Raw genomic sequence first — 20613 nt, forward strand, 5'->3', positions numbered from 1 at the left:
GGCATATCTTGCAGCAACTTTTCAACAGAAACCCATCGAGTGAGAAATGCAGCGTGCAAGAGTCTTCTTTTTCTCCTTTCCCAGGTACAGGAGTTGGGAAATTGCCAGCTTAAGCATCTTACCTCACAGCTGCTCTTTTGTAGGTCTGTAACATGTCAGCAAGCAAAGTAGCAGACGGCTCTTTGGCAAAACAGGGAGCAGTTGGGATAGCAGTTTCCAGCAAGCCAGCATATGTTATTTTTGACTCTGATACCATTGTCTAGCTTGATCAAGCCCACAATGCACAAAGATCGTAAGATCTATAAAATTTTAAAGAGAATTCAGCACTCCTGGTGCTGAAGTGCCAGCCTCAGAAGTTTCAGGCTCTTTGTTTATCAGCAGAAGAGGCAAACCCAGATCCCAGCACCCATGCAATCCCATGCCACCTGGATGCATAAACACTGCTTTTGCCCTTCCCAAATTCACTTCCCAGCTCCATGAAATCACTGACTATCCTGCAGACACTCTGATGAGAATATGCCAGTCATGATGGGAAAGGGATTATGTACACAAGCTGGATATGAAAAGAAACTTGCCTCGAGTAGTCTGTTCAAGCTCCAAGACTGTACCAAAACCCATTGGATGCTACAGGAGTATTCACACAGCAGAGATTCTATGTCCATTTAATCCAGTACCAGAAACACACAGAAAAAGCCTCTAATACTAAACTGTACAACAGCCTCTTACTTAAAAAAAAAATAATTCAAAAGACATTTGCTAGTAATAGTGTAATAAAGGCACTGACAGAGTGTAGAGCTGTGGACACAGACCAGGACCCCGTGACATCAGGCTCCAAATAACACAGAACCTCTGCACTGCTGAATGCAGCCAGCACATTCACAGTCACAGTTCACAGCGGACCCACACGAGCCCAGGTTCTCAGGCATGGAAGTAATTTCCATTGATTTCAATAGATCCCAAGATACATTTGAAAGACCGGTTATCAATGACTTACCTGGTTCTAGAAAGAGACTATTCCTTTTGACATCAGTATAAGCTGCAAGTGCTCACACGAGCTGATCGTAACCAACAAAGTTGTGACACCAAAAAAATTCCCATTCACCCGGTTGTCTAACTGGACCTCAGGTTAAGCGTTAGCCATATACTTATCACCAAATTTTTATTAGGGATACCACTGTCACAGCACACATGAAGGCCAACGCCGATATCCTTCTACTTTCAGATGGTTTCCCTGGATGGAATATCAAGTGACTCACATTTCTAGATAAAACCTGTGCTAAGCCTATACACGGAAGGAAAGTCTGCGTAAGGGCAAAGATGGGTGCATGTTGCAGCTAGAAGGAGGTAACTGAAGAGACCGTACCTATCCACACAGACGCTGTGCTGTTCTGAGGCATGCTGCAGCCTGCAGGTCATTTCTGTGTAGCTGGTGAATCATTTATCCTCTGAGGCTCTTGTAATAAGAGAAATAGGATCCAAGGACATTACTCTCATGTGCATTTCGCTACTCACTCGACCGAAGGCAACTGAATTTAAATTGGTGACAATAGTTCTGATGAGATGATGTTTAGTAGATGGATCACATCTATGCGAAGGCTTGACATCTGCTGCTCAGACTATTTTTATGACAGTGGTGCCAGGCATCGGGCCTTTTCATTTGCTTACTGCCGCAGCCAACCAAGCTAAAACGATCGCTGCTGCCACACTACGCAGGGCAGGCAGTACCTCCTTGCTCTGTTACATTTCTCTGCATCTGTATGACCTTTGCGAGACCTAGCATTACACCAGTCAGGAAGATAAAAAACCCCACACGTTTTTACATTCCGCAGTGTGGAAATACAAGGAAAAGTTTCGCTTTGGGTAAGGCACAAACCCCAACAATATGGGCCTCGGATCCAGAGGACCCATTGGTCAAATGAGACCACGAGACCCAGAAAAGGTCATTTGTTTTAAAAGTCCTAGAAATGGCAACTAGCCACAACTTCAAGAAACAACAGGCAAGTCTGCTAAGAGTTTTGACAGAATGCAGGCAGCCACTCCTAGTCTCCCCCTCCGTCATGAAAATGGCTTATCCAAGCGTGTCACATCTATTGCATATTAGGAAGATTTAGGCAGTGCCCTCAACTTTGCTTCTTTTTGGTTGACTTTTGTTCTTCCCTCCCCACCCAAGGCCTCTGTATTTGCATTCTTATTTTGCCAGGTCGTTTCTGTATGTGCAGATAAATGTATATGCCTGCAATATGCAAAAGGCATTAGACTTCAATTTGGATATAGAGAGGGGCTTTTGAATCCGTCACGGTGGTGTTCTGTGGACAAAACTGTAGGTTTGAGATATTGAATTGGATTAGCTTGCTCTACAGTTTTTGAAATACTAAAATATTGGGCTGCTTCCTCTTCTGACTAAACAAGCACAAGACATCATTACCCATTTTCACCTGTGCAATAAAATAAGCCAGCTCCCACTCCTTTTGTTTAAGGACATGTTGCACTTAGAAAAGTGAAATTCCCACCTCCCTTTAACAAAAGTTTAATTAAGTCAGGACAAATCCCCTTTGTGCTGCTCCCTGCAAAGCAGCAACTTCCAAACACTTCAGGGTCACTAAAATGATGATGGGGAGAGCTCCAGCAGTTGTACTAACCAGCAGCCACACCACAGCAGTCTGAGGAACACCAGCGACCTGTCAGGAAGAAGCAGAGCACGTTCATTAGCCAGAGACTTCAACAACAGTGGACAGCGGATACAGGATCTCCTCGCGTGGGGATATGCTCTTCACATATTAGCTTATTATTCATTTAAGGGCAGCCAGTGGCAGAGTGGTAGTGTGTTTTTTGACTTAATTAGAACACAATATTCTACACTGTATAGGAGAGACTTGGGGATTTACTTCCCCTGTTAGTTTGGGAGAGGGCAGGCAGGGGGTCTTCTCCTGCAGGAGTTCTGCATGAACGTGTCTTTGCACCATTAAGTGCTACATCAAGAGCACACATTCACAACATCATCTTTCACGCAATTTTATTTATAAAATTGTAATTATCTAACAAATTGCATATAAAATCATTTACTTCAAGTAAATACAGAATACTGCACAACTATTAAAACTATTGTATTGTCCATCATAAGTGTATTAAAACATTCCTAAAAAATGCCTCTATTAAAAAACAAAAACCCAAGAACACAAGTAGCATGATCAAGACCACTTTCAATAGCTTAAAATGAATTACCAGGAAGTTGCATTAACTTCCTAAGTAGACTCCAGTTACATCCATTGAGATCAGCATGTGATACAATACCACAGTCTAATGCTAAAGATGACAAGTAATACATTATGCACCTGATCTATGCTTTTCTCCTAGACTGAAGGTAACCAGTCCGAAATCAGAAAACTAAAGCTCAAGTCAAACTCTACGGGGCATGCAGTTCTGTTATAGCAATACTTTCAATCGGTAAGTGTAGTTGGCTTTTACAATCAATTTTACAACTGATAAAAAAAGGAACACAAGAGAATACATTCGTATAAAAAGGAATGATACACAAAGGGTAAATACCGACACCATGCCATACACACCCCAGGATGAACCAGAGAGAGAGAGATTCAGTTGGTACTAGTCTGGAATATAGGTATCAGAGACGGGTCTGAGTCACAAAACCCAAACCCCAGTCTCCTCAGAGCTCACAGTTGTATCAGGTCCATCTCTACTATGTACACAGCGTGAATATGAACACATGTATGGATGGAGCTTTTTATTAACACATTTATATTGCCAAAACACAAAAGACAGCTAGCAGTGCTGCCTGGTGCACACTAGCAGTCACAACACTTATTTTTATACTGCATGTTAAGGGAGACAGATTTTTTTTTTTTTTTGCTTCTCTTCAAGTGGCAAGACTCAGTAGCCAATGGGTCCAATTTTATTTTGTTTGCTTTAGGCAGTTTCATGACCAATTACAAGTATCAGAAAAAAAGCTTCAGAGAGAAAACAAAAATGGGGGAGAAACTGGAACCTTCAACAGTGCTTGACACCTGTTGAGATCTCATCTCCTTCCCAGGTATTTGCAGAACTGCCATTTCAAAGCACCCAAAAGGCACACACAGCAAGAAGGGCAACGGAATCAAAAATTCACATGGAGGTTTCTCTTGTAACCAACATTGTTAATCAGAATCCATTTTACCAAGGGCATCTCGAAAGCAGTGAAAACACAGATTAACGTCCGGGACGCTTCTTATAGCACCATGTTTAGTCCTGCCACAGGGGATGGCAACCTCCCAAAACTGGTAGGGGGTGCGGACTCCGACCCTCCATTTTTCAGCCCAATGCTGTTCTAATGCCAAGCAGCAAAGGGCGGAGGCAAGGGAGGTCCCGCCACCACGCAGAGCCCGGCCGGCGGGCCGGGGCCTTGCCCCGGTGCCTGCTGCAGGCGGCCGGGCGGGCGGTTAAAGCTCCTCCGCCGCGCCCCGGGCAGAGACCGCCAGGGCGGCCGCCCGGTGCTCAGCAAACTCTCACGGTGGACACCCTTCGTATCTATAATAAAACGCCTGCAGGGTGAAAAGCAGTCATGTGCAAGAATCATTTACTCGGCATGCTACTATTTACATTTCCAACACTATTTACACACCAGAACTACAATTAGCATCTCTCTCAAAGGGGAGAGGAGAAGGCTTTCAGGACAGAGCACACTTGAGCAAGCACCTCCACAGCTTCAAACTCCAAGGGGCACAACCAAAACGATGGGTTTTGAAGTAAAGAGATCCTACTGTACTGAAACTGACACACAGAGACAAATCAAACATTTTTCCATTAGGCTATTAATAAAAAGAAAAAAAAAAGAGAGATCAAACAACAAAGGCCTGTGAATATGGAGAGCATTTAGAAAGCAGAGTAGCAAGGACTGCGATGCCCTTTGGCAGGGCTCGGCGAGGAATTTGGAAACGGCTTTAAAGCCAGGGCTAATGCTGAAGCTACCAGACCTCGTTACCAATGCCATCATCCCATACGCATCACCCAGCAAACAGAGCTGTTTCACACTCCACAAAGGCCGTAAGCCTGACAACAAATTTCTGCATATTAAAGATAATTAAACTGCCCTCTGAACTTACATCTACCCCACCACCACACCACGCAGGCTAGAAATTGCCAGGAAGTCATACCGCCTACTGTATCTTATTGCTTTAGAAAACGAGCCCATGTAGCCAGCAGTTGTGGTCTAGTTGCAGCTCACCTGAAGTTTTCACAAAGTTTTCCGGTGGAAAGCTTGCTTGCATTTGGCAGGCTCTGACAATAACTGATTGATTTCCAAGGCCTCCCACAAGCTTTGCAAACTGGACACCTAAGCTGCTGAGTAGCTGCTGATGGGGCATTTCTAGGACATCTTACGCGATCGGTAGACAAAAACTGCGGGATTTAGATGTGCAATATAGACAGCTAATCCTGAACATTCAGTATGTATCCATCAAACAACTGCAAAAAGAGGAAAATAAGACCATTTCTTGGGAGCGGGGAAGGGGGGAGGATCAGCATCTGCAGCAATAAAGACAAGCTCTAGAAAAATAAGTTATTTAGTGGTTTTTATAAGAACAGTCAGTCATTCTGGGACTCAGCAGAAGTGTTGCACATCTGTGTGTACACGTGCAAGTAGCGAGAACAAGATTTGCTCACCTCAGAGCGTTTACCTTCCTATCAGTCTGACACTGCCAACAGCACGTCCAGCAGACTGGAACTCAGAGAACAGCATGACAAGACAGAAGGCCAATACAGTACAACTGCAGAAATTCAAGTAGAAGAATGAAGTTGTCTTCAGAAGCCCACAGCAGCAACAGCAGTATTCAAGACCAGTGGCAACAAGGAATGTTTCTGTAATGTAGGCTTTTTTCTCCAAACCGAAGTGCTGGGTGACAATCAAGGCGCTTGGGTGGAGGGATTACTTCCTCAACCATGCTTCCTTGATTTCTCCCCACACCATTTTATCTCAGTGCAGCAACATTGGTGCTGATGATCTGTCTGTCCTGCTGCTATCAGGCAAAATGGTGCGTCCCTTTGGGGGGAAACAAACACCAGTAACTCCTCAAGTTGAGGAGTGGCTAAGAAAAACGTAACACTGTGGTGAGGTGGAACCAACTTTATTAAGGACAGTGAATTATAATTGCTTTCAAAGGCTTTAAAAAAAAATTACTCTGAGTCATGGCTGGCTTTTAACAGCAGATACCAAAGGATACGGAGGCTGCCTGATCCAGAGCCAGTCAGTGGGAGTTAACCAGAAGAGAATGAGGTAATGCTCAAAGACAGGAGGACAACCGGACTGTCTGAGGCATCTGTGGAGTGCCGGTGTGCCTACCACCAGCCTTCAGAGGGGGGAAAAAAAAAACATGGCCGACTAAAGCACAGAAAGGCAAAATGGGTATGTATGCTCACGTTTAAGTCATCGGACCAGAAAGGACTTTAAGGTCATCAGACCAGTCTTCTATCCATCCCCCAGAACAGGGAAGCTTTGAAAGCAACGCATTCCTATCTCCTACTCCACATACTTCATTTTAGGAAACTCATCTCAGAAAGATGCTAAGCTCTTACAAAGAGGTGCTACACACCCTTTGCCACTGTCTGACCAAAGCAGGAGCCCAAAAGCTCACAGCTTTCAGAACTGGTTCTTGCAGATACTGAGAAAGGTCATACAACAAGCTAAATTTATACAAAGTGCAATAAAACTACCCAAGCCATGGTCAGGTTTGTAAGTTCACTATTATCAGTGAAGAAGAACGAATCAAAAACTTTAAGCTGGATGAAGTCTGATCTAATTCTTCTTCCAATATTTGTGCTTTATTCCAAATTCTATTCTCTTTTGACCAATTCAAAAGAGTCTGTGTTCACTGATCCTAATAGGCGCTTCTATTTTAAAACTTTCATTCCATTTCTTCAAGAAAGCTTTTTGCTGCATTTAGAGCAACAAAGGGAGACACATCTCCATAGCAAGCATTTGTTCGTTCACTGGAGGTAAGCATTTACTCTGGCAAAAGCTGTTCTCTCCAACTTCCAAGGGAATGGGATATGATCTTTCCATAATCACATGCATTTACCAATAAATAAGTTTGGATTAGACTGCATTAAAACATATGCACAGATTTAAAGCACTGGAGTGTCACAGATTCTTACTCCACAGCTCATGCAAGTAGAAAGAATTAAATTAAAAAGAAAAAAGAAAAACCAAAGCCTCAGCTAGGAACAGACCAAGGAATTATCTTAAAAGAAGTTTTGCACAAGTATATCAAAGCACTAATATTAGTGAGATCCCTAAATACATTAGGTTACACTAAATTCCAGAGAAACAAAAGATTTAGCCATATCAGATACATATGTTTTGATTTTTTTTTAAGTTAATATATAATTCATTCTTTGAATAATATTATTCACTTGGACCCAACATCCACACTGCTTTCATACATTTATACAGTTATATCCCATCCTTGCCTTAAGAGACTGATATCCTAAGGTATGGCAGCAACCAAAGGCTCTACAACCCTTGTTTGTCAAATATAAAACTCCTTTCCCTTCATACAAGGGTGGAGAAGGAAGAAAGATGTTGATAAAATTAGGCAATTCTCCCTGTGAGCTTGCTGATTCCAACCTCAAAGTACTACAGGGAGATGGTTGGAAGCTTGCATAAAAAAAAATTTCCCTTGTTTTAAAAACAATTTCTTTTACTGTACAATAGATGCATAGAAAGTTGCTTCCTGCTTGATGGGTTTAGGCCTGTAGCTATGTTTAGCTGTGAAAACAAGAAGATTGTTCCTTTACAGAGTGGTGAGGAGAGGGACCATCTCAGGAATATTTGGCAGCTATCGAAGAGCTCATGACACGAAGAATAAACAGCATATCCACAGACTACAACGATGCAACTCTGTCCCACTGAATACACCAATTTAAAAAAAGTGTCCACTTGTTACTCAGGATCAAGAATACAGTAGAGATTCACGGCTCAACAGCTTTCAAACTGGTGGTTTAAAAGAAAAAATTGTCAGTGAGCAGCAGATTTTAAAGAGCCCACTCTTCTCTCCCCCACCCCAAAGAAACACGAGTTCACTGCAATATCAGGAACTTAAGACTTGAGACTACTTGGGAGAGAAGGCTTCCCTGTCACCCATGTCCATACAGCTTGGTGTCGGAGCGACACACTGGAGGTTTCAGAGGGTTTCGGTTGTCCAGTGTCTTGTTGTGGTTACTTCAGCAGTTTTACCAGCTGGCTCTGACAGCCTCAATGTCACTAACCAAATTCTGGGCTAAGCATATCCCAAATATCTGGAAGAGACAACAGTTTATTCATTTGGAGCATCAGACAACTCTTCACACAGGCAAAATCCTTAGGTTATACAGAACTTTGATATGAAAACGAGCAACAAAAAGTTAGAAATCAAATTAACAGTAAGTGTTGAAAGGAAGAATATCGAAAAACTCCTGTAACCGCAGTATTTTTATAGTGCCACTGGGTTCCGGGAAATTGAACAGTTCTAGACTGGCTTCACAAAAGCAACTGTAAAGGCTTTTCGCTGCTCATTTAAGCACCAGAAACAGTAGGTCTGTACGGGCTTAAAAATCTCTACCTAATCTTTATTTAACACAGAGTGTTAGTTTTGACCTGCAGACAGTTGGAAAGAAAAAAATGCATCCCTACAGATAAATACTCCTTAACGCAAAGAAAGCCTCATGCATTTAGCTCCCCTCACTAAAACCTACAGACATTATATTTCTAAGTGCAACTGACACTGTATTTCTAGTTCTTATATACAGTTTCCCCCTCATATATTCTATTTGTCTATTGTTCTTCTGTGTAACAGGGAACGTGAGGTTTACCTGCAGTAATGCTATCCCAATGAATATACCGGCAACTATGGTAAGATTGTCCTGCAACCATTTCTCAAACTGAGGGACACAGCCTTTAGTGTAGATAACAATCTGCTGATCAACTTCCTGCCAAGAAGAAGAGGGAAGAAAACAGAGATAATTACATTCAACTATCCCATCAGTAGAATAACCTGCTCTTGCAAGAAGGATTCAGATCCTTAAGATACCACAATTAAGAAAAAGCGCTTACTGGTTTTTGCCTTGCATCGTAGCCACACTGTGTATTAATAACATCTTCCTAGGGGGGAGAGAGACAGACAGAAGAGAGGCAATCAGTGAAGTGTCTCCCAAACACCCTCTCCCAGCTCCCCAGAGTTGGTCCTCTATGTAGTAAGACAATCACCCCAACTTTGGTTACCATATTGCTTTTTAAAAACCCCTTCCTCTCCCATTCAGTGCTATTAATTATTTGCAACAAACAAAAGCACATGGTCAAAAAATATTTTCAGCTCTCAGGACAGTAAGCTGGGAAAACTAGCCCTCCACCTGGGTGAATTCCATGTTGCAGACGCAAGCATTTAGAAGTCAAAGTAAAGGGACTAGGGAACATCTATTTTAAGTCAAAGAACCTTCTGCTGAAAAGGTCTTGTCTGTACTGAAAAATATGCCAAGACTACTATAAACACTTTGAGGGTTCAGTCTGTGCAGCGTGAAGAGGTGAGAAGGGGCAGTTCTGTTGCAGAAGCTGCAAGTTCTCACCGAGGACGTCTGTAGAAATGTATATAGTACCCAGTTCCTTTCCAAAAACTAGGGAGGAAAAAGAAGAGATGGGGTAATGTGTTCTTACTGCCTAGTCTTTCTTACAGGAGCTTAATAGCAATGGGAAAGGAGGGGTTTTCTTCCTACTGCCTCTGCTTTAGTACTCCCAAAGCACAGGTAATAGAATAGGCTATGGCAGACTTTTCCTAGTGAACAAGTGCTACCCACTGGAAGCTGAAGCTGCATCTAGTCTGTATAGAGAGTTATTTCAGGGCAATAAAATGAAGCAACTACTTTTGGTGTCAGCCACAATGGCAGCAAAAAATTAAGTTATTGGCTCATACAATAACAGTGAGCAGAAGGAGGAACTACTCAAGGAAGTGAGAAAATCAGCCAATCTTTCCTAGTGTAGTGAACACCACAATTTAATCAAATTGTGGGAAGTGAGAAAGGCAGCCGGCAGAAAAATAGATTTTAAAAAGCAGCCTAATGGAAAAAGATATCTCCTATCAGCAGTTAAAGCTCTTCTAAGTGTTTCCTCACTTTTTAGGAAATACATCAACAGATCGCATCCTGTCAGTTGCCTAAGTTGCACTCCCTCAATGGACCTTTAAGAGTTGAGCAATTTGTATCTTCTAATGAGATGAATGCTTCTGTTCCAGGATCTAAAATATAACAGTGCCATGCACTTCAAGGCTGTAAAAATAGATAAGATTCCAACAGAAGGATTTTAAGCTTTCTTCTTTGTACCAAATGCGTACTTGCTTTATCATCAGTGTCTTCTGCCTTTCGCCTTGGAATTTGTTAACCGAAAGCAAGCATTAAGAATGAAATGGAAATAAATCAACTTCTCTAGGCCTTGCCTGTACAGGAATTTGGAACATTTCAACCTGCTAAACTACAGTAAAATGAACTATAGGAGTCCAAATGCATTTTAAAGGAGACTTACTTTGGCCTGCCTTAGACTTGCCACTTCCTGATTCAAGCCAACCTCAAAGCTAAATTAGAAGTAAGTCTTGTTCAATAAAGCACCTGCATAACTTTTCGCATCAGTCCAACACTGCATCCCAATTCCAAAAGGGACAAATTTGGTTTCCCATAGAATAAATTTGCGTTTATCACTGCAATTGAACCAGTCACAGCTTGGTTACAATTATATCCATTACATGCATAACTTCTAATATTTTCAGATATATTATTATTTTTAGTCTTTATTTTAAAGGCAATTAAGTATGTTGCTTCCCTACAACAAATAAGAATGAGATTCATCTCTAAATTTCTGGTTGCTGCATCACACCCTAAGAAACTGCATAACCATATACACACAAAGAGAGAGAGATAACTTTAGCATGGATTATGTATTTATAGGATTACCTTGTACTGCTGTCACTGGTTTGGTTTTATAATAACTATATTTTTAAAACTGGGTTGTGATGACCTCTCTGTGTGGGTGGTGGGGCAGGTAGGCAAACAGTAGGGGGAATCCTAAGCGTAACCAAATGCTTGAGCCTAACCTACATTTTGTTTTAATATTAAAACATTTTCAGTGATGTTCGTGAGAAAGATTCAAACTACTGTGAAGACATGTTCCCTGCAGAGGAACCGGAACGCAGCTTGTGCAAGTGGCAGTGCCTTATCAGGAGAGGGGGAGAGCAGCAGTAGTGACTGGATGCTGGGAGCAGCGACTGCACTGCATTAGCAAGGCAGGAAGCACCTGAGGTGCCTGTTGGCAACTTGCCGAACTGTAGTCGGCTCATACAGACTCATACATTCAAGGAACTATAAGTCACTCCAGGTGGAGAAAAAGACACAGCTGAACTACTAGATAATACAAGCACTCACAGGCTGCTTCTTTTAAGCTATATGAAAGTCAGATTTATGCAGTGTTAGCCACGTAACAGTTTCCATGTACACACCCATCCCTATTCCAAGCCTTTCACTGTCAGTGAACTGCTTCCCTACACTTTACCCTTCATTCTTGATCATGTCCGTACTAGTAATGCAAGGTTCCAACATTTTCTGCTTGACGATCCAGAATGATAACTATTTAAAAACACATGAAAATTTACCAAAAAGCTGTTCCCTCAAACAATTTCTGACCTTTCAAGTCTGATCTCAGGTGACTGTAGGACAAGCAGTAATTTTAAAGGGAAAAAAAGAGCATGTAAATATGTCCATGCCTGACTCAAGGTTCTAATGCAAACATCTGTCAGTTCTTCAGGGCACAGACTGTCATTCGTTACCTAGCACAAACTGGGTCAAACTGGCTGCAGCCTCTGAACACTGCATTAGATAACGAGTAATACCTGCTTTAGAGTATCTGATCTTAGAGTTGCTGTTCTTTAAGGCAGTGAATGAAATATCCTCATGATATTCAATTGAAAGCTCATATACTTCAACTCATTAAGGGCTTCTGCTTGTCATACTTGCTAAAATCAATATGTATGTTCAGCCAAGCCTATGGTTCTCTCATTCTAATGAAAGGCAGCAAACAGCATACAATGAAGATTTAAGTTAGCTCAGGATTTTTGCTGACTGCAGAGAAGTTAGTGGTTAAGCTGAGCTGCAAGTACAAAAAAAAAAAAACAGGTTGGTGAGAAGGTAATGATCATGCATGACTTCCTGATAAAGAAAAATCTTAGAGTGATTTAAAATTGGAACAGCAGACCCATCCTACCCTCTTGACTGTCACTTACGGCAGGGTCTTTAGTGCAGCAAGAGAACGGCACACCACAGCGCTCTCGACTTGCGTTGGAATCTGTGCAATTGAAGTAAATATTAAGGTTCCAGTCATCAGCTCCAAAAGCCCCACAGCACTGCCACTAGAACAAAGAAAGAAGAGCTTCTTGACTTTCAGAACAAACAAATCTCAGCATTAGTAACATGCATCATCACTGCCAGTTTCCCTCTAGCGTTCAAAACAAAATCTGTGATTCCCTCTCGTTTCATTTAAACTGGCTTCGTTTTTTTTTTTTTTTTTTTTTTAAAGAAAAGACCATTCCAAACCTGTAAGTTGTTCTAAAATTATCATGTGATTAAAGTTATGTTCACACCCTGCAATGCTGCTCTCTGGAGAGAAACCCATGGAGTGAGCTGATAAGCCTACACACCACCACAAAGTTGCACAGCCCTACAAGCTCAGGCCCCAGGGATAGTAGAGCCAAGAGTATGATATTCTGTCCAGTCTAATGTGCGCTGGGTTCTCAACAAAACTAATCAGTTCCGAGGGCTACACTGGTACAGCTACTCCTTTTACCAGCTTGGGGGAATCTTTGCATGGCTGTACATCAGACAGTATGAACACATTGTTTCCTGAGCATCACACATTGCACAAATAGCATCTTTACTGAAGGGAGGCAGAATCCTTCAAAAAGTAAATATGTGAAATGGCAGGCTTAGTCTCTGGCAAAACAGGCTGAACACACAAAGACTTGTTAAAACTTGCTGAACACAAAGAATGGACTGGAGATCAGTGGAGCACTGATGGTTTACAGCATTTAAGGAGCTAGCCCAATGAACCCACCTATGTCAACCTAAAAGAAAATAATTTTAAAAACCCAGACAAACACATTTTTAAAAGCATTGGAATGGCAATTCTCTCTTCCTAGGTGTAGCACAGTTCCCTCTGCAATACCTGAACATGATGTCTTCAAGCATTGTCCCTACTAGCTGAAAAAAGTATCTTGCTCTCCAGATTCATGCTGTCCCTGACTTACCTGCTAAGACTGATAATCCAGCTAGGAGAGCAAGTTTTATGTAGTGCCTGCAAAATTGGACTGTAGCTTTTCGGTTGCATACAAGCGGACAACTGCTTTCAAACTGTGGTGACCTCTGACCTTCTCCCAACTGGACAAGATTCAAACCAGTGCAAGGATCCACATCCTGTTACTTAACCACTTGCCATTTTTTCCCTCCAAGGCATGCAGAAGCAAATCAGACACTGAATGAAATTATTTTAATTGCAGAAAGTATAAAAATTAGTAAACATGATTTCAACCAACACTTAACTGTGTTAGCTACACAGGGCCAAATTCAAAGAGGAGTTCATCAACACAGGCCAGAATTGATTACTGGAGAGCAAGAAGGTACTGGCAAAATTACTTGTGCATGGAAGTCAGTGCAAGACTCCTTTACACACACTGATAAACTACAGAGCTTAACCAGCACAAGCGTCTGCATCTCTGGCTTCACCCTTCCCTCCCAAGTGCAGATATAGCATCATTTAGAGATTTCCTATGAGAACTTTATGAGTTGCCCAATTCATTAGGCTAATTGCATTGTCTACTTAAAAAGAAGTAATATTGTAGTTTTACTCAGTCCAGCTAAACATCTCTGCCACTCTGCAGCGTGGTATAGCACCTCTAATGTTGCTAAAACTACACCAACATTCACGTCAGAACCAAATTCAGCTTAGAAAAGGATTACTTTTTTTAAACAGATGTCATAGCTCCTACAATAAAGTATTTTGAACGCCCCTCCCCCCAGGAACCCTAAAATATCTTCATACACATATGGAATATGCTCCAAAAAACTGAACACAAGACACTGATGGTTGACTTGTGTTGTAGATTTGACACACTATCGCTAAGTCTTCAAGAAAAAGTCACCCCAACTCTCCACCTTGTTTTGCTCGCTCATGCATCAACAAATAAGCCACTTTTCATAGGTGCTGTGTGTTTGTAGAAGTTCTGTAAAGAGAAATATACACATATATATATTTTCAGAAGTATTATATGCTAGGATTTCTGTTGTTCCTTGAAGAAACGAAACAAATGGGAAGTAAAAAACAGAGTAGGTATTCCTTTAAAGTAAGCTTTACAAAAAAAATAAACATAGTCCAACTTACATATTCCTGTGTGAAGTCTATGAGGTTTTGCAAATCAATGTCATCTCGGTATGCTCTGATGTTGTTGTTTATAAAGAAATACAGCTGGTCCTTTATCCAGTCTTTGAAAACAAATGCTAGAACACCAGCAGTGAGCTCCAAGAAGAAAATAATTCCAAGAAACACAGAAAACTAAGAAAAAGAAAAAAGGTTAAAATTATTTTGCTTTACGACCAAAAACTTCAAGGCTCACAATTATGTCCAGTGTTAGCGCTTTATCTGTTTCAGTGCAAGCTCAAGCTATTCCAGCACACAGGAAATTTTAAATTAAAAAGACACAATTTTTAACTAGGGCTGTAGTACAGGAATCTTAATTCTATTCTAACAAATAATAAAAATGCCAACAAATTCAAACTTCGGACATTTCACTGGGATTTTCAAAGAGGTCCAAGAGAATTCACTGTAGATTTCAACAGAGATGGTTACTCACCACCTGTAGGGTCCTCTGAAAACTCATCTTAAATTTCTATGTAGGCACTTAGATTTTTCAAAGGCATAAACAACCAATAGTTACAGTGAAATGCTTTCTAAGTGACTTTTTCTTTAGACACCCTCATTGGTAAAGCTTTGCCTAAGAGGACAAAGCAAAAATTGGTAACAGCAGAAACTAATTAATGACTAAGTCAGAGCGGAATGTCTACGAAATGACTCACATCCACATTAAAACCAAATGAGGCTGCTATGATTAATGCAAATGCAATGGATGCCAAAGGCATTACTAATGATCTGCCACTTTCTCTAAGCATCTCCACTGAGTCTACACTGTTTCAAAACACACAGGGGTCCTCATATACTGGAAGTCCATCCCTTTTGCAACTGCGCCTTTGAGTTTCATTTTAATATTCTCTCTGTGTTTGTTCAGATGCATTTTTAATTTCTCCTGCAGCTGCTGTATAGGAAGCTATTTCTGGTACAGCAGATGGGTTCATTTTAGGCAAGCTAAGAGAAGCAAGAAAGAGGAGGGGAAAAAAAAGTTACAATAGCTCCCCCCCTCCCCCTTTGTTTTTTTAAGACAAGAGCAAACTAGAACTATCCCAAGCTGCTTTATAACTGCCTCAAGAACTGTAACTCTCAACTGCCTCCCCCCCTTATACATGTCTGTGGGAGCCAAATATGTCACTCGAAGGCATTTGTTTCACTGGAAGCCTTTTCATGTACATATTAACAGTCAATGGTTATGAAGACACAACTACTACCGAGGCTGTGCCCACCTCTGGAAGTTGGGGTGGTGGAGGAAAGAATCTTGAATTTTTAGTATAAATCTTAAATTTATCTAAAATGGAACATGATACTCTTATCCTCATCTTCAAAACTCACAGGAAAAGGGCTTTCAAAAAACAGAACCAGGCTACTTAACTAAAGGAGTTTTGAATACTGAGGTATGTTTGTATATAAGCAGCTCCTTCCCCAACTAACAGTCCAGCCCAGAGTTCAAGACTACAACTTCTATTTTCTTTACCTATCCTGGACACAATCTCCTCCCTTTCTCCTTCTCAGGCCCCAGCACTGACAGTGAGCAATGAAGCCTTTCAAATTAGCTAAACAGAACTGAGAATATCAGCAACTGTCCCTCGTAACAGTCCTGTCTCCTCTATACCATGAGGGGCACTTGCATAGCAGAAATCACACAGGTCACACATTCAGTGGTGTATTTACATTCCTCGTATTTCATAGGCAGCTTGTTATGGACTCAAAGTTCAACATGCAGATTCTTAGCAGAAATTTCTCTCTTTTCACGACAGGAAAGCAAAATGTTTGGCTATATCCATATGATAAGCAGTAGTTCCATGTTATGTTTCTTACCATCAATAGTTTTGAACCTTAAAAAAAACCAGTAAGCACCAGAGACTGAAGAGCTGTAAAGTGTTAACAGTTAAGCAAAAGCAATTCACAGAACAGTACTCTCACAGGAGATAAAATGCCTTTTGGGGTTAAATCTTTACACGGTTAAGCAGGAACAGAGAACGTGACTTATGCTATGTAACTGATGAATGCCACAGTTGCAAAGGCTACTTACAAATTTGAGAAGAAAAGTATTTTCGCGCAAAGCTCCAATGCATCCTGCAAATCCCAAAATGAACATAACTCCTCCTACCACTAGGAAGAGCCAAACTGGATCAAAGCCTCCCAGGTCAGTGATGGAGGAGATATTGGACAGCACTCCCTGGGAAAGAAACAATGCCAAGGGATAACAAGTATGCTCAGCTTTCAGTTGTACAAATTCTGCTTGCATTTTTCTTTTTAGAAAGGTAGAAGACTACAGCAAACAAACGTTCTGCAGTACAGCAAGAAAACACAATTAAGAAAATCTCTGCATTCAAAAAAGAGATAAAAAGGGTGATTATGTACAATATTTCTGAATCAACATGTGGAATGAACAACAAAATGTGCTTCTAGAGTCCTCTGTGAGAAACCCACAGGGCATTTTGCTGCTTCTGTAGCTGTAAGAATTAGTCTGCCAGAAAGTCAGAATAGATATTTGAACAAAACTTAACTCAATCTTATTACCCATGCTGAGATGCTATTTAGGTATCATACACAGTTTATGTAAGCACACAGTTACACATGTTATGATAGAAAAAGCAGTCAATAGCAAGAACACCACCTTGAATTTAGCATTTCTGCTCAGTATTTACAACTGACAGAAATTAGAAGTGAGCTCCTAGGTTGCAGCATCTTGCAACAACGAGTTTTACACCAAATTTTGACAAACTAGATACCTGGCCAATTCAGCTTCAGGCATCTACAGTGGCAAAACCTCATTATATAAAGTACGGCTACTGACTAATCAGTTAGCAGGAAAATTTTGAAAATAATGTTAAGTCTTTTAGTGGGACATAAGGCAGTTTAAGGACTTGTCTTGGGAGACGGTTTGCAGTAACTTCTGTTGGACCTATCATATGGTAAACCACAGATATGACAGTCAGCACAGTCTGCCTCTAATGCCACTGCCCCCTTAGAAGCAGAGCTTGGGTTGTGACGCCAGTAATCCTGAGGGACTATTTTATTTTGTTGAACACGTTTTAAACAGAGTTTGGCTGATGTTGAACAGATGGGTCATATCAAGAAGCAAGTACAAAGTCCTCCTTATTCCAGTGAGTTTGCGCAGGAACAGTTACAGTTTCCTAAACCCTTTTGGCAGAAGAAAAGCTGAAGTAGCACTATTTCTTCATTCATCTCCCCAGTGCTGTAGGTCAATGCAAAGCACACTGCTGTAGCAGACATTTCTCCCTGTGTTTCTCAAAGAAGCCTGAACACAGGCTGAGTGCTTTGGACTACTGCTTTCCCTACTAACTCCTGAATGAAGCTGTGGCTTGAAAAGCAACAATATAGACCTTTACCTCTACAACTCCTTATTTGCAGAATTATTAACTTCTTCATTCTTTACCTTTTCCCTCTTCATATCCCCTTTGCTTCTTTGAAACAGTCCCAAAACACCAATAATTTTGAAGGAAGTTATCATAGCCTCATTTCCAAAAGCCATTAGTAACATTGTTAACAGATGACTGTTCACAACTGCGGCTTTAGACCTACAATTTTTTTTTTTTTTAATAGTCAGTTTGGACCACCAGTACATATAAATACTCATGGAACCAATATCTCTGATACAGTACTCCACGTAGTCTACAACCACTTCCATAGTTTTCCAAGCAAAACTGACACTGAGCAAGTAGTAAACGAAGACAGTACTCAAAGCTTTTTAATTCTGCAGGCAACGATAGACTGGCTAAAATACACACATTAATTTCTCCAATGCACACAGCAAGGAGCCTTGGAAAAGGCCAGCATGCTAAAACCAAAAGAAAAAACCTGACTGCAAACCAATCCTAAAGTACGAACAATAAACCAACAGCATGAATTACTTTCTCAAACCAGATTCCTCTCCCTCCTACTACAAAAGGCTATTGCATGACAGAGAGGTATGAAAAAAAAAATTTTTAAAAAAATCCCATTCATAACTTTCCTCCTACATTACATATAGTACTAGTCTTATTGTCATTCATTAAAAGGATTAGAAAAAGATAAAAAAGATATAACACAACACTGCTCAGAGCCAGTATTGCTATGAAAGCAGACCAGTTGGCATGTCCCTTTTTCTAACTAACTAGTGATGAGATGGTACAAACCAGGCTGAAATGAACACTTATCCGTCATTAACACTTAAATCAACTTGTGCAAAAGTTTTCCACTACTTTTGCTTCATTACATTTGTCATAGAAAAGAAATCAAAGACATAACTTTCTGGCTAGGAATGACAAGCAAAATAAACAGTATAATCCAATAACACACAAACCTTTGAAAAAGTCGTGGCCTTGGTCATACACAAGTCAGGAAACATGAGCTCTGCCCCAAGGGAAAAAGACTGCTAAAATGACTTCTTCATGAAGTTTTTAAGTCCTTTCTATGTTTCCCCTCTGTGCCTACATAGTTACCATAAGATGAGATGAAATTCTGCCTTAAAGCAAACACTACTACTCAGTTCTTCTAACATTACCTGATTTTGGAATTAATGGACTGTAGTGTAGTAGAATGAGAAAACAGTTACCGGAGAAAGGATGTTGCCTTTGTATTATAATTATTTTACTTCCAAAAAAATCCAAGAAGGATAAACATTCATTTAAGTCTCTCTTCATAAGTCACTTTGTCTTTCTTTAAAAAAACAAAACCAAAAAACCAAAAGAACAAAAATACCTGCCCAAATTACTATGTTTAATTGTTTAATATGTTCTTTCCATATGAAAGTAGTAAAATTCAAATGAAAGAAGAAATCCAAGTGAAATTCTGCTCACATATGTGGACAGTGCTCTTAGAGAAGCTAGTTATAATATAAAAGAAGTGTTAGTGAGAAGAAATACACTACTTTGCTTTTTGTCACATTCCCATTAAAGTTGACAACAATAAAATTTAGTGAATCAGTTGTATATTGCCTTTCTGATCGCGTCCCTTGCCACCTTACTTGATTTTCTAGCACTATCAGGCTCTTAGCACCCTGGCATGCCACATGTTGGCTGGTCACCTGGCAAAAGTCACTCATCTAATCTCTGGTCTCCTCCAGGCTCCAAATCCTCAGGGTAGCTATGATCTGACATGTACTGAAATAGAACAACACAAGCTTTATCTGCCATTGTTTGCTGTCCTTGGAAAGCACCTTTATGTGCATCTTTTGCTAGTCCACATATGGCAATCATAAGCCTATCTTGGATAAACCCCAAATAATACATCCTGACAGTGCAAAGCACATACTGTGTAATTCTTGTTTGTACTCCGTGTGCTCTCTGCATATGAATCCCAAGTTATCGGTATTCTGGAGAGACATCTCAGGATATACAATCTTCAGAGAGGCTTTGGCAGTAAAACAATAGCTAGCTGCAGGAATGACAAACAGACAGTGCTCTGTGGTCACAGCTAGAGATGCATTGAGATAGTCTGATAGAAGATTGCTGCTTACTGCTGAAATAGTTTTCCAGTCTTGTTTTTTTTCTGGACACTTACAAGTAAGCTCTCTGAAGAGACAGCAGTGCAATACTTTGAAGAAAAGCATATTTTGCTTCAAAGCAGCAGGGCAATGACCAGGGAATATTATCTCACTTTAGAGCTGTACATTTAGTTCTTCTTAACAGTATATAGGCACATACTTTTCCTATCCACCACAAGTTTCTATAATGCCTACTACCACAGTATTCAGTAGTTTTTGGCTGTAATGGCTACTTCTGCGGAAAGTTTGGCAGAGATGTACAAACACCTGGTAGTGACCAATTCTGTCTTCATCCCATCTTTCGCCAAAAGCAGAAGGGAATGTTTCCAGAGGTCCTTGAGCAAAGGATCAGGAATCTCATTCTAACACTGCATCCTCCAGTGACACACTCTGAATCCTCAGGCTGATCAGTCACAGAATATGCAGTGAGTATTTGTCAACTGATCTCTTGCTTAGGTCTTGCGTTGATGCAAACCACCTGCAAATCCTTTAAAGTCAGACTTTCTACAAATGCAAACTATTTTTCTCAGCAACGCTACTGCAGTAGTTCACTCCAACCTTTACTGTTAAATAGTTGCAAGTACTACTGATGCTTTAGCGTCTGAATGGAGGAAATAAGTTATTTTCCCTAAACACACATTCTCATTTTGGAAGGATGGTTATT

At 40.7% G+C, this 20613-nt stretch overlaps 1 protein-coding gene across 1 annotated transcript in view; it reads right to left on the reverse strand.

Moving 5' to 3' along the window:
• Positions 1 to 8103: 8103 nt before the first annotated feature.
• The window catches only part of TSPAN5 (tetraspanin 5), an 84015-nt gene continuing 71505 nt past the window's right edge, over positions 8104 to 20613 (reverse strand). Inside the window, exons 3-8 of the mRNA XM_059817417.1 lie at positions 16491 to 16637; positions 14435 to 14605; positions 12285 to 12410; positions 9080 to 9127; positions 8839 to 8955; positions 8104 to 8286 (exon numbers count right to left, since the gene is read on the reverse strand). Coding sequence (XP_059673400.1) covers positions 8221 to 8286; positions 8839 to 8955; positions 9080 to 9127; positions 12285 to 12410; positions 14435 to 14605; positions 16491 to 16637 — 675 coding nt within the window. The 3' untranslated portion in view covers positions 8104 to 8220. The remainder of the gene's footprint in view (positions 8287 to 8838; positions 8956 to 9079; positions 9128 to 12284; positions 12411 to 14434; positions 14606 to 16490; positions 16638 to 20613) is intronic.

The sequence above is a fragment of the Gavia stellata genome, chromosome 5 (assembly GCF_030936135.1).
Source record: "Gavia stellata isolate bGavSte3 chromosome 5, bGavSte3.hap2, whole genome shotgun sequence".
NCBI lineage: Eukaryota > Metazoa > Chordata > Aves > Gaviiformes > Gaviidae > Gavia > Gavia stellata.